Below are 13,109 nucleotides of genomic sequence, written 5' to 3'. Positions count from 1 at the left end.
TATGGGCGTTTTCCATGCTTTAGATATCATTACATAGATAATCTGCATATGCTATAGTCGTTAAATTCATTAGATTGAAGCAGACTTTTCACAATTACGTGTTACCATTCGCCATGAGTATACTTTCACGTGATTCTAACTCGACGCTAAACTTCTGGAAGGCTATCCAACATTGAATCTACTACTGATTTGCAATAATAGCAAGAAGCAGACTACTTACAGCTTGAAGCTTCAACTACAAACAAGTCACTATTATTTGAAAAAATTGTCGACATGTACAGATTAACATCAAGAGAAAATAAAAGTAGGTTACCGCTCGGACTTCAAACCGCGGGTAATAATATGAAATTATCAGTAAATGGTTGGTTGAATATTTAATGGGATTATATACAGACAGCTCTGCTATCTGAGAGCCCTCAAGTCTCTAGTTCACGTAGAGTATTTATCTGCTGGTGCGCAGGGTAACGGTTAAATGCATCTAATCTCAATGCCATAGCGAAGGAAACACCATCTTTCACCAACTAGTTTTTCATGTTCTTTACGAAGGAGTATATACAAATGCGTTTTATTATATTTCCAGAGTATGATTACAAATAAAGCCTCGTTGGGTTTACGCCTCTACTATAACACAAATGTTTTCGCTCTACAATACTGCATAACCCTTCTTATCATCTTGCTGATTTGACATTCGCAACAGGTAATGCTGTTACAACATTATCTCTGTCGGACACAGCTGCTTTACTCAAGCTCCTGCCTCCTTTTGTTCCCTATAAAAATTATGCGCCATGAGGCCATTGGATGATATTTATAGAGTGATTCTAATGTGAATGATCAGATTCGTGTTATATGCTACGCTTGAGAAACAAGGCGTCAAGATCAGTCAGCAGTTACTGTAAATAACTATTGATTTACAATCTTTTGCCTAAGAAAAGGAATTCTAGTATCGTAGATTGCCCCCGCGAGGCGGAGTGATTGCGATGTCGAGGTAGTCGCCAATTGTGAAGCGGCATTCGCGCAGTGTTTTGAAATCATCAGGACCCTTTTGACCTGACACCTGAAAAATAATAAAAGCATTTTAAACGATACAAGAATTTCTCTTTGTGATACCAGCATGCGTGTTTTAACTTAGATATTATTGTATATAAAGTGTCATCCTTGTAGTTTTAAAAACTTGATACGATCAAAAATTTCTACTGATTCGACAAATATGTTATGAGATATAAGAAGCAAATATATTAATCTGTTATTTCGCTAACTGTAGATATTTGAGTGGCAGCTAATTTGTGGCAAAGTATTTCTTGCCTTTTTTTTTAATGTATTTATTTTTACTGATCTCAAGATTAACATTTTTTTTATGTTACATTATTTCTATTAAAAGTACTATGGGCTGATTTTCCTCTTATATTACATTTACGATTCGCAGCATGAAGCAGTAATTTGTATAGGATTCGTGGTTACATAAGGCACTGCTGTTGCTGATAGCAACAAATATACGTGATTTACGTCCACATACATTTTGTAATGTAAGTAAAACCTTATGCCGAATTATTTAAAACATTTTGTTTATATTAAAACAGTTTATTTGATAAAGCATTGTAAGACCATTGGTAATAGGTCATATTTTTATTACAGACACGAGCTTTAAACTAGTCTTCACCAGACGTGTCTTAAATACGTACAGTGGTTCCGATTTCACGCACTCGATACATCGGGCCGTTTCGATCAGGGAAAACGAAGGCGAAGTCAAATACTGTGCCCTTTCGGCGCGCCTCGCGATTTACCTCTTTAACAAGACCCGTCAGCTCTCGAAGAGTTGCATCTAACCATGTGTACACCTGAATAAAGCATAAAAATCCGATGTAAATTGTTGCGAATGGCAGGAAATCTGAATTGCATTTTTGATCGAAAGCGAACGATACTGCTGGACCTAACTTCGAATTGCAGTAGGCAAGCTAAATGTTTCGGGTTTTCGTTCGGGACTGCTGCCACTAAACGCTACTTCGGACGGATAATTCCTAATACGAAGTGTGTCTACGGCCGATTTCAGCCCTAAAACACCTTACGTGTCCCTATATTTAATAAAAAGGCACAATACAACTGCAATATTATAAAGACCTAGTGAGCATGCTACAAGCTTTACGACTAGATAAATGACGAGGAGCGAGACGCACTATTGTCTCAATAAAAATATAGTCTATCTCAGATGTTCTTCATATATTCAAGTTGGAGGCAATAATTTGCTTGTGCAGTAAGAAAAATGTATAATTTCCAATGTATGTTCTAGGCCTTTAAACAAGAACGATCAATATAATGAACGATGAATCGTTAACAATTTATATATAAGATGCTGTTACCTGAAGTTCGTTTGCGGGAACTTGTCCACGCGCGTAGTCACTAGGTGAATGGTGCCGAATATTAGAAAGAAATACTCGTAGTAGCAGAGGACAAGTCTGAAATTCAAATAAATAAGATAATCGTTATTTTAATCTTTTGAAGCGTAGTAGACTAAACTAGAATCTTATTTAACACCAAGCAACTGACTTATATAATAATTTTAGTGCAATTGCTCTGTACGATTTGACTTACACTGACGTTTCATGTATCGAATGAACATCATTGATACACATATATCGAATTACTCTAACGTTGAAGGTAGATTTATGGTATGTTGAAGGTAAACTGGTTTTCTAGAATAAATCATACGTATTAGCTTCTGTATTAGCTGCGACAAAATAACTACTTATGCTTCATGCTCTAAAATAGCTAGCCGATCTGCTAGATGAATCAGTAATGGATTGTGGGACGTCTACATGAGTCAAGTGGATTTTATTAAAGATTAAGATCGCAGTTTTTAAACTATTAAATCTCTTGGAGTTCATCACATCCTGCCTGCAAACGGATTACAAACTAGCTCTTCGCAGACAACAAACAACTGACTGAAGTGACAAACCTTCTCGCGATCTACCGTCTTGTCCGCTCCTAGTTTATCGCCGTCCATTGGAAGCATTCAATGTAGCGCACGAGCAGGACTAACATTCATCAAATAGCGGCGCCGAGATATAGGATACCGATTACCGGTGCTTAACTCAATAACAACAATACAAAACGTCTGTTCTGGTAGACTCTCTCAAGAGCTCGCCGCAAAATATGCTCCCTCTCTCAAACTGTGCCAGCCTCGTTGTGCTTGCGAGGCGCAGACGAATCTAGCGCCGTTCTGTCGTTGAGTAAAACATATTTGAATGGCTTGTCATATTCTCCGCATAGACTTATCATTGTCAAGCATTTTCAAGGATGGAATGATTGTGTATAAGATTTTATGCGAAAAGGATTACACGATGAAACCATTTATTATTTTTATTTATTGAAAAATCGACATAGCTACTTCCGGGTACTCATGGGCCACTGAGTGCAGTTCAATGTCGCCTGAAAAGCGGCTTAGCGGCGATCAAAGATCTAGATCCAATCCTGATTCCTAGTTAGGTGCAGACATATTACGAACATTACAGCTGTGTGCTCGCGACGGAATAACCGAGCGTTTTCGCAAACATGGTTGTTGCAAAATAGCTCATTTTTTCGTAAGTTTAAGTGTGGCGCAATGATACCTATAACGGGTCTGTCGAAGGAGGGGAAAGAGGGATTGGCAGGACTGCGATTCCGCTGCTGTTGTACTTTAGTATCACTATCAGCAACAGCAATAATACAATCAACAAATCGCTCGAAACGCGGAATTGTCAATTTTTGTTGTTGTGATTGCCGTCGTTGAACGTCTTACACCTATTACTCTGTAAAGTCATTGTTATCATGAGGTAATAGATAACGAGGCTATACTACGATGATGCTGCGATTGCTGGAAAAGAGCGATAAAAAATCTTTTTCTGATGAAAAAAGGATTCTGCTGACCGTCTGCCTGCCTGCTCCGTGCTTGTATATGGGCTGTTGTTGTTGTTGTTCTGTGTCACTGTCTAGGTCGCTTCTAACTGCGGACCCCGGGCTAGCTGTGAGGGGCTTCCGGGTGCAGCTGTGCCTGGGCTGCTATTGAATGAGTGGCAGTAGTGGACGGAGGAGAGCACTGAGGCTACGGCCAGCCAGGTTGGTTGTTCCAATTCGGCGAGCCCCAGCTCCCCTGGCATCGCTTTCGCTGAAGGTTCGCCCGCCGAAAAGGCCCCGAGCAGGAGGGCCCGAGTCGGCCGTCAGCAGCAACGCTGCCCCGCGGGACAGACGCTAGGAGTTAGGAGGCGAGCGCTTCTGAGGCGACTCTTCGTAGTGCAGTTAAACTGCGGCAAAATCTGTATCATTAACGGAGACAACGACAGTAGCAACAGCAGCAGGACGAGAAGCAGGCAGCTCTGCCAAACGCACTGCTAGCTACCGTGCTACACGAAGTAGAAACGGGGATGGTGGTGTGCTATAGCATTGCAGGTCAAGCTCGTGGCCCAGTTTAAGGATCTTGGTGTGTAAGATTTGGTCTTGTTTGGTGATTTCCCAGTTAGCCGATTGGTTGGTGCATCAGTGGCTCGTGGTCTATGGTTCGTCCTTTGTGCTAGAATTAGCCCGTAGTGAGAGGACGAACAGGAACGGTTTACGAGTGTGGGGGTCTATTTGCTTCTGTCCTGTCGTACTCGTGTGGACAGAGCTGACGGCGACGGCGGCGTCTGGCCCAACCGGGGCTCCCAGCCAACCGATATGCGGGAATAAAGCCACCGGCCAAAAGGCCGAACCCTGTTGGAGTGTGAGCTGGTTTGGTTCGTTGAAAAGCAGCAGCTGAGAGTGGCGGCAGCGGCCTGTACTGCGACTGCTGCCACTGCTACGGCTGCTGTCGCTGGCTGGTATCCGTGATTGGCAATAGTTCGTGTTTTCGTGCTGCTTCCATGCTGGTGTTCGATACAGTGGTGATAGTGCATGTGCGAGTGGATCTCTTGGTCGGTAATCCTTGAGTGTTCGAGGTACCATAAGCAACGTGTGATGTGTGAAATCGTTTTCACTTGATTCATTCAGCGTGATATAATTAAGATAAAATCGTTTACGCTAAGCAAGCACCCATCAGTCGAACATGGAGTACAGTCTGATTTCGTCAGTGGGGATGGATCTGTCATCCGACCTCAATCCAGCCCTGATCATCCCAAAACCGAACGCGCAGCATTATAAGCCGACGGGTGGTATGAGCGGACACGATTTGTTAGGCAAGTACTCGATGGTGCCCTCAGAGGGTTTGGCGCTTTCGCAGGGTTCTCTGATGGCAATGGGCCCGGATTTCCTTGGGCTGGCTGCACATAAGAAGCCTGTGTTCCGCGATCATTCGAAGGCACCGTTGCGACGGTTAAGTGTTGATCTAATCAAGACGTATAAACATATCAATGAGGTATACTACACCAAAAAGAAACAAAGGCGAGCCGCTCAACAACAGCAGGCCGTGCAGATGGAGGCCGACGCCAAAGAGGACGCCAGCGGGTTTGATGACGAGAATGACGACTATATCGTGTCCAAAGGGCAGGTATTCGTTGGGCGCTACACCATCGACTGTCTTATTGGCAAAGGCTCATTCGGCCAGGTAGTTAAAGCCTACGATAACGAGGAAAAGAAATACGTCGCTATCAAGATAATAAAGAATAAAAAAGCCTTTTACAACCAGGCACAGATCGAGATCCGTTTACTGGACATGATGAATGATTTCTGTTCTCCCGGCGCCGAAAAGGTTGTCCGTCTACTAGGCCATTTCAAATGGAAGAACCACCTGTGCCTCGTATTCGAGCTGCTCTCGTATAACCTCTATGATCTGCTCCGGAATACGAACTTTCGTGGCGTATCGCTTAACCTTACGCGCAAGTTTGCGCAGCAAATGTGCACCGCTCTATGTTTCTTGTCATCGCCACAGGTACAGATTATTCATTGCGATCTGAAGCCTGAGAACATCCTTCTATGCAATCCCAAGCGATCCGCGATTAAAATTGTGGACTTTGGCAGCAGCTGCCAGGTAGGACAGCGTGTGTACCAGTACATCCAATCCCGATTTTATCGATCGCCCGAAGTGCTTCTGGGCATCCCGTACGGTTTGGCAATTGACATGTGGTCGCTGGGCTGTATATTAGTCGAGATGCATACAGGGGAGCCGCTCTTCTCCGGGTCGAACGAGGTGGACCAAATGAACAAGATCTGCGAAGTGCTCGGCATGCCGCCCAAGCCGCTTTTAGATCAAGCCCGCAAGACGACGAAATACTTTGAGAAGCTGGCGGACGGGTCGTACTTCCTCAAGAAGTGCCCCTCGGGCAAGCTGTACCAAGCGCCAGGCGAGCGACGGCTACACGACATTATGGGCGTGGAGACGGGTGGACCCGGGGGAAGGCGACTAGGTGAGCCGGGACATCGCGTGCAGGACTATCTCAAGTTCCGGGATCTTGTCCTAGCTATGTTGGATTATGACCCTGCCACGCGTATCACACCACAGGAGGCTCTGACGCATCCCTTCTTCAGTAAGAGCGACGCCGAGGACCGCCAGCTAACAGCGAAAGACTAGACAAAACAAAGGAAAGCCATTTAGATAAATCAGATGCATAAAAACTGAGATGTGATCAGAGATTAGACGATAAGGCGAGACTTGTTAGGTGAGAGTGAGAGAAGCTGGTATTAAGGAGATCGGGGCTACTGTATTTGGCCCGTTGCCCTTCTCTCTGTCTCGTTCTGTGTCACATAAGGGTCAGAGGAGCGTAACAAAACCCCCTGTGACATTTTCCCGATGTTTTGCTTCTTCGTCAAATGATCGTGTTCATTTCTTTGCGCTGTCGCTGCTACTAGTATCCACAAGCATTTTTCTGCCACAAGATCTCGAAGCGCATACTAGAAGCGCTAATTGGAAGCAGGAGCTGCTAGCTGCCAACATACAACTGCGATATGATACCTTGCCGCACGCTTTACCTATGCCGCTGCAACCGACACTAAATCACTGCTATCAGTTGCAGTGACTAGTAAATCATAACTGGTCGTGCACTCTGTATAGTGAATGAGATCTGGGTAGATTCTCTCTGGAGCAAGAAACAAAGTACTGATTAGCGGATCCTTTCATACTAGAGAAATAGGACCTAGAGATCTTAACTCTGTGGATAATAGAAAGGAAAAATAAGAACACATTGAAAAACAGGAGCAAACGTGCAACTACTACGATGCTTGCCTCACTAAGGAAGATGATTGGCCAGAAAATGTCGAAGTTCTCTATCATTCACAGGGATGACTTATTCAACGGACGTTCGTAGACGTCGCATCAGGAAGCGGGCTGCAAGGCGAATAATCCTTGCGTGCAACAACACAGCCGCACACGAATAGTGGACTGTGGAATAGCTGAAAAATAAACAAAAAGCAGAAGACAACTAAGATAATCCGAGTTAGTTGAGGGGACCATAAACAGAATAATAACAATATTAATAATAATAATCTCTCTAGGAGATAGAGCATCAAAGGACGAAGAACAGAAAAACTCATTTATTTTGCTCATTCATTAATTTCTCAGAAAGAAAAAATACACACGAACCAGCTGGCACGTAGAAACTAAGCGTCCATCTCACGCGCGAACGTATGAAAAAGAGCATACACTCTTTACCCCACAGGTTGCCTAACTCGACTGAAGTCCCTCCCATCGTTCGTAGATGAGTGTGTTACTACAGCAGCAATGATTGATGAGAGTTTTGGCTGAATAGTTATTATTGCAATTTTTTCGATTGATGAGCGAGAGAAAGAGAGAGAAAAAGGTTCTGTCTGGTGTTATTATCTGAGAGGTGTTGTTATAATTGCATCGCCTCCTCTGTTTTCGGTTCGAGGCTTACCTAGTTATTTAATCATATACTTAACATTAAATTACGATTGTCGACTGTAAAAAAGAAACTAGATAAAGTCAGAGGCAACTGGCTTAGCAGTGGTTAGCGGTCCGCCTCTCAAAAATCTTCATGTGAACTTCAGGTTGCTGCTATTAGCTGACATGTAAAATAACCGGTCAAGAACACAAGAAGCGATTGAAGGCTATATAATTAAGCTAGATGAGGTGGTACGTAGCCTTGAGTCAATGATGTTTCAGGGCGCGAACTCAATGTTGAGTAGGAACATGATCGGTGCCTTTGACATTGCCAAGGTAATGCTGGCAAAAGACATAAGTTAAGGCAATATGTGAACACGATGGAGGTTGAAATAGAGGGGAATAGTGCCACCAAAATATGATATGAGCGGAGGATGATACGAAATATTATGGAAATAATTGTATAAGTGATGGGTCTTAACAAAGGAACATAAGAGAAATCTTTCAATTGGAGAAAAAGAAATGACCGGACTGTTAAGCACTGCGATGTGTTAGATGGAGTATTAATCATGTATTGTATAAATGGCGGATAATCGATCGATGAAATGTTTGTGACATAATTTAATTATTGAAGCATGAAATTTAATTATTGAAGCATGACAAAGGATGCTCACCCAAACGTGCAATGTGCTACCCTTTCAACTGGCGGTGGGAGTTGGTGGAGAGTATTTGATTCAACGATGAATAGGGATATAAAGGATAAAGAAAACGCCTGCCAGCTAAACAAATGATGATGAGATAACAATGAAACGATTGATGAGATGTTGGATGAAAATGAATAATGGTAATAACTTTTGGTGATGCTGACGATTATAATAACAAAATGCGCCTGTTGTCTGTGGTATGTACCACTTGCTCGCGGACGACGGGAAACGACCAAGATCGTCTGGGGTGGTTTTGCATAAGGCTCGTCCTTGAAGGATGTACACTCCGGAATGCAGCAAAAGCTACTGACGTGAAGAAGAATAAGAAGTAGAAACCTCTTCAAATAGTATGCAACGAACTACCAATCGCTATTTGCTCCTAATGAACAACTTCTAGAAATCGAATTCGATTGGCCACTGCGACATTCTATTCTCTTGAGCTGTAGGATATAGATATGTAGTCAGCCCGGTCAAGCCAAGCTTAGTCAGCTCTTGGGTGTACTGCAACCGAAGCCCTCGGGCGCTCACTCACCTGTAAATAGAATGAGGATGATACGGATTGCTACACTATTTATTATTAATTACAAAAACGTCATCAACTGCAAATATGGCAACATGATAAGGCCAATGGCAAGAACAAACGTTGTGTGAGCACTGAGGCGGTAGGGTTCGTTCTCCCGAGATAAGCAGGCGTCAATCTAAACCACTACAACGCGGGTTACTGAATCCTGCCAGGTGTCTGTTCACCCCATGAAAAGCCAGCTATAACAGTATTTGAGAAGTGTGTGGCCGGTCACCCACGTTTCTTCAGAAGGACACCAGCTGGAAGCAAGCTAACGGGAAACTTGCTTTTTATAATAATTCAGCCTTAACTTCGTCTAGTCTCGACGAGCCTGTTATCATCTAAAGCTTGCAAGGTAGCGCAGGATGTGGAATCGAACTAACCAGAAACTCGTCCTACAAGACCGATCGCTCAACCAATCGTGCAGTTGGACTTCTTTAATGAAATTGACTGGTCTGAAGTAGTTGAATGAACCTCCGGACGAAATTGGTCTTGTAAAATACCTAGCTAACAAAAACAAACTGCCTACCAGAACACAATTACCCGTTTGCAGCCCAGGTGTAAAGACCCAGCTGAACAAAGACTATCCAGGTTTACCGATATACCGAACACTAAATCAAGTTTAGCGTTTTTAGGCTGAAGTGAGACTTACAAAGGAGTGGTAATATGTCGAGGACGTGGCTGTACTAGTTTACCATAAGTCAATTCATTTTTGGTTACCCCGTGTGTGTAAGGTAACGTCCAATAGCCAATTATAAAATTTGTTTATTACGTAAATGAAAAGCAATAGCCTAAAAATAATTTTTGGTTCACTTCCATTTTAGAATCACGAGTGGTAAAAATTATAACAGTACTGTTTAGACGAGTTAGCTGAACCGCTGGGTTGATTTATTGGTCCGCGTCCTTTGACAAGGGGGTCTATGAGCTATATTAAGTCATAGGGCTTCCTCTGTGTGGTTTAAGCTATCGAGTGAGAGCAAATGGGGTTCGCAGTTCGTCTCGTTTTATAGAAAGTTAATAAATAATCTTTTGCAGATATTAATAGGCATGTGGGTAAAGCATAGGACTACGCCAGTAACAACATTGTTGGACTATTATGAGAAGCAACTCAAGTGACCAGACACATACAACAGCAATTCTAATCTAACTACAAATGTCGTGTAGTGTATGCCGATACGTAATACTGGGATACAGGTAAATAGGCTCGTAGATTGAAACAGGAAATTGGCTTTGTACCAAAGACGATGTTTACAACTTTGAACGTCAACGAGACTGTACATGAACTGAAAAAGTGTTTTTACAGCAGTGGGACAAAATTGCGAATTCTAAGTTTTCGAAAAGAAATGGTGCACGGATGTCATCAGCAATGTAGATAGGCTACGGGTGCAACGTTCCCCCGCGGTGTTTTCAGTGACGATAATAACGGTAATATTAATAACAACAACAAAATACATAACATCAAGGAATTGTACATATGATTTGTCACGGAAATTAGATATTTGGGACAGGTAGATGATATGTAAGGTCGATGAATAAATAAGCTGGTGAAGTAAATCGCTAAGGAGAATGATAATAAGGATGATGATGATAATAATAATAATAACAATAAAAAAAAACATGAGGTGAATGTGACCCTCGTGAACGAACGATATGGAGCATATGTCTGTAGAGAAAGGAAAGCATAACGAACCAACGACCAGCCAGCGTCGTATAACATTAAAATGAATAAGGTCCTAAAATGGAATAAAATACTTAAAAAAAACACGAAAAAATACTTTAGACAATAAAATCAAAACACGTGATCTCGTGTTGATACGAGAATGTGGGTAGCAAGAGTCTAGTGTGATCATTTAAACAACAACCTTAGTCTTACAGGAAGGAGCACAAGAAAGTGAGGCAATATTCTTGACCGGTTTTTCTTTCACTGCTTGCTTAACTTCTTTGATCGTACCAAGGATAGTGTTTTGCTAGGTACAATTTTTGCAGCCATTTTTGTTTACAGCGCGTATATTATATATTAAATTAGGATATTCCGTAGGTAAATAAGATGATGATGCTATAACTGGATGTATTAACCTTTCGCCCTTAGCGTATGTATTTGATTTAACCAAGACATGCTTATAGCTATTTTCGAGTCAGGCAAGTCTTCTTTCATCGATGTCGATTTAAAAATTAATGAATTCATTAATAGCCAACAAGGTTGTATAGAGCATAAAGTTCAAAGAAGCGGCTTCAACCCTAGTTCAAGACGTAGAACTTCTGCTATGTGAATGAACACAATACATATAAGTTATTTAAATACATGGTTAGATTCCGCGAGAAGCATGACAAGAATAAAATCCTAATTGTATTTTGGCTTCGGAAAAGCTTTATATGATCCATTAGGAAAGCATTTGTTCAGAAAAATGGCCCAAAGCAGTTTCTTTTGAACGTGAGTATTGTAACTGAACCGTTTGTTGAAAATCTACAATATAAAGATCTCGTAAATAAACTCAGTGTGGTACGTCGGTTTGCCTTTAAAACTGAGAAATGGTAGAAACTGTATACATATAGAAACTATGTACATAAAGTATAAGCAAAGGGTACAAACACATACCATAAGCAAAAATTTGTCTGTTGTACCTCCGTAAATACGGCCTTCTCTATTTTTCGTGTGTTCCCCAGCTTCCTATTTAGAATTACAGGATATGGATAACTGGCAGGCACCTTTTTTTGTTCCAAACATGGTTTGCGAGTCATATAGGCAGTTCTCTAAGGGTCCGTAGACCCTAGAACTTCACAATAAAAAGGCAATGGTTGCACATACAGAGATTTTTATCTAGTGCAAATAGTGTGCAAAATACATCTTTTGGACTTCTTAGACCACACTGAACAGCATTTCATGGACAGATTCAAATTGAGGGACTTTAGTGTGTATTAAGTATGGAGGGATAACAAACACGTCAATTTGGCGTGGTTAAGGCAGTCCTACTCACGGTATAGGATTTTTGTAACGAAGTACTGTACCGAAAAGATATGTAGTAATATAGTACGTAAAAACACGTATGAGATACATTCGACTGTCTCTGTAGGAGCAGTTTCGTCTACTGTTGTAACGAAGTAGCTTATTTAGGCAAATAGGAGCAGAAAAAGCATACGAGAATGAGCAAAGATTATATGTATAAGGCAATAGACAGGAAGACAATACAATTCGTTAAGATTTGAATGATTTAACTGCAAAATAATCTTATAATAACCCATTTGCGTAGCTAAGGTTTCTAAATAAGAGGCCCACTAAATAATGCAACAGGGTTCTCTTTAGGGTTTTTCTTTGATCTCACCCTTAACTGGTCCCCATAATCTTATATCACATATATGGGGCAAATTTCTAGCTGGGAACACATTAGCGTACTTAGCGTATTGAGTAGCCAATGACGTTCCATCAATAAGTACAATTGCGTCAAGCAAAGGAACAACCTATACTTTAATCGCTTACACTGGCTCATCACTATTATTCTCCGTTTACTCGGTTTTTATGTTCATTACCGTAGTTCTGCTGACCTTCTGAACAAGGGTACATTGAACAAGGGCTCTTGAACATTTTAGTGCAAACCAGCCTTTCACTGCGAAAGGCAGGACTTCATCTGGCATTGGAGTATCCATCGGGTCAAGATATAGGGGGTTTAAAAGGAAGGAACGCCTTTCTGCCATTTGTGCAGGAAAAACATAAACATACATGTTAGAGGCTCTGGAATGCATGTCTACAGAATACATTTAGACCAAATTTATAAGTTATATGTTTACTGGGAATTACCTACCTAAGGTACTATATCTTCAGTGATAAGGTACTTAATTAATTAATAATAATTGTGCAAAAATTTTCTTACTCTTTTGGATCTTGCGTAACACTTTTGTAGTTAAATAGAAGGCGTCAACGCCTTCTTTGGCTTGACCTTGACCTTGACCTTAATAATTCTGAGATTCGTCCTCTATCTAAATGCACCCCATGAGAATAACTTGGATATACCGGACTTGAGACAACTATCCGAGATTTAACGTAAACACACTTGTTCTATGGTCGTGGTGG

The 13,109-nt window shown here is 41.6% G+C and overlaps 2 protein-coding genes across 4 annotated transcripts; one reads left to right on the top strand and one right to left on the bottom strand.

The window, feature by feature from the left end:
• Window positions 1-522: 522 nt before the first annotated feature.
• On the bottom strand, window positions 523-13,010 carry Bin1 (histone deacetylase complex subunit SAP18). Of its 3 annotated transcripts, XM_022833855.2 has the most exons (5): window positions 12,910-13,010; window positions 7,163-7,329; window positions 2,355-2,450; window positions 1,680-1,835; window positions 523-1,054 (listed from the first exon to the last, which is right to left on the bottom strand). In XM_022833855.2, exons 2-5 carry the CDS (start codon window positions 7,208-7,210, stop codon window positions 938-940), a joined length of 417 nt encoding a protein of 138 aa, XP_022689590.1. In that variant the 5' UTR covers window positions 7,211-7,329; window positions 12,910-13,010; the 3' UTR covers window positions 523-937. The 3 variants fall into 3 exon arrangements, with proteins under 3 accessions (XP_022689590.1, XP_022689589.1, XP_022689588.1); XM_022833854.2 differs by lacking the exon at window positions 12,910-13,010 and having other exon boundaries at window positions 7,163-10,893; XM_022833853.2 differs by lacking the exons at window positions 7,163-7,329; window positions 12,910-13,010 and adding an exon at window positions 2,951-3,146.
• Window positions 3,403-7,155, top strand: LOC111260820 (dual specificity tyrosine-phosphorylation-regulated kinase 1A). The gene has a single exon (XM_022833852.2). It carries the CDS (start codon window positions 5,051-5,053, stop codon window positions 6,509-6,511), a length of 1,461 nt encoding a protein of 486 aa, XP_022689587.1. The 5' UTR covers window positions 3,403-5,050; the 3' UTR covers window positions 6,512-7,155.
• Window positions 13,011-13,109: the final 99 nt, after the last annotated feature.

The sequence above is a fragment of the Varroa jacobsoni genome, unplaced genomic scaffold (assembly GCF_002532875.2).
Source record: "Varroa jacobsoni isolate VJ856 unplaced genomic scaffold, vjacob_1.0 scaffold_481, whole genome shotgun sequence".
Lineage (NCBI taxonomy): Eukaryota > Metazoa > Arthropoda > Arachnida > Mesostigmata > Varroidae > Varroa > Varroa jacobsoni.
The sequence above is the reverse complement of the archived record's forward strand: the minus strand, read 5'-3'. Positions and strand labels throughout refer to the sequence as shown.

Excerpts from the sequence above, each read along its gene's own strand:
- Bin1 (XM_022833853.2), bottom strand. The coding sequence starts at position 3,007 with ATGCTTCCAATGGACGGCGATAAACTAGGAGCGGACAAGACGGTAGAT. Across the intron at positions 2,451-2,950 it reads AGACGGTAGATCGCGAGAAG|ACTTGTCCTCTGCTACTACG; the intron begins GTTTGTCACTTC and ends TTTGAATTTCAG. Across the intron at positions 1,836-2,354 it reads TTCCCGCAAACGAACTTCAG|GTGTACACATGGTTAGATGC; the intron begins GTAACAGCATCT and ends TGCTTTATTCAG.
- LOC111260820 (XM_022833852.2), top strand. The coding sequence starts at position 5,051 with ATGGAGTACAGTCTGATTTCGTCAGTGGGGATGGATCTGTCATCCGAC.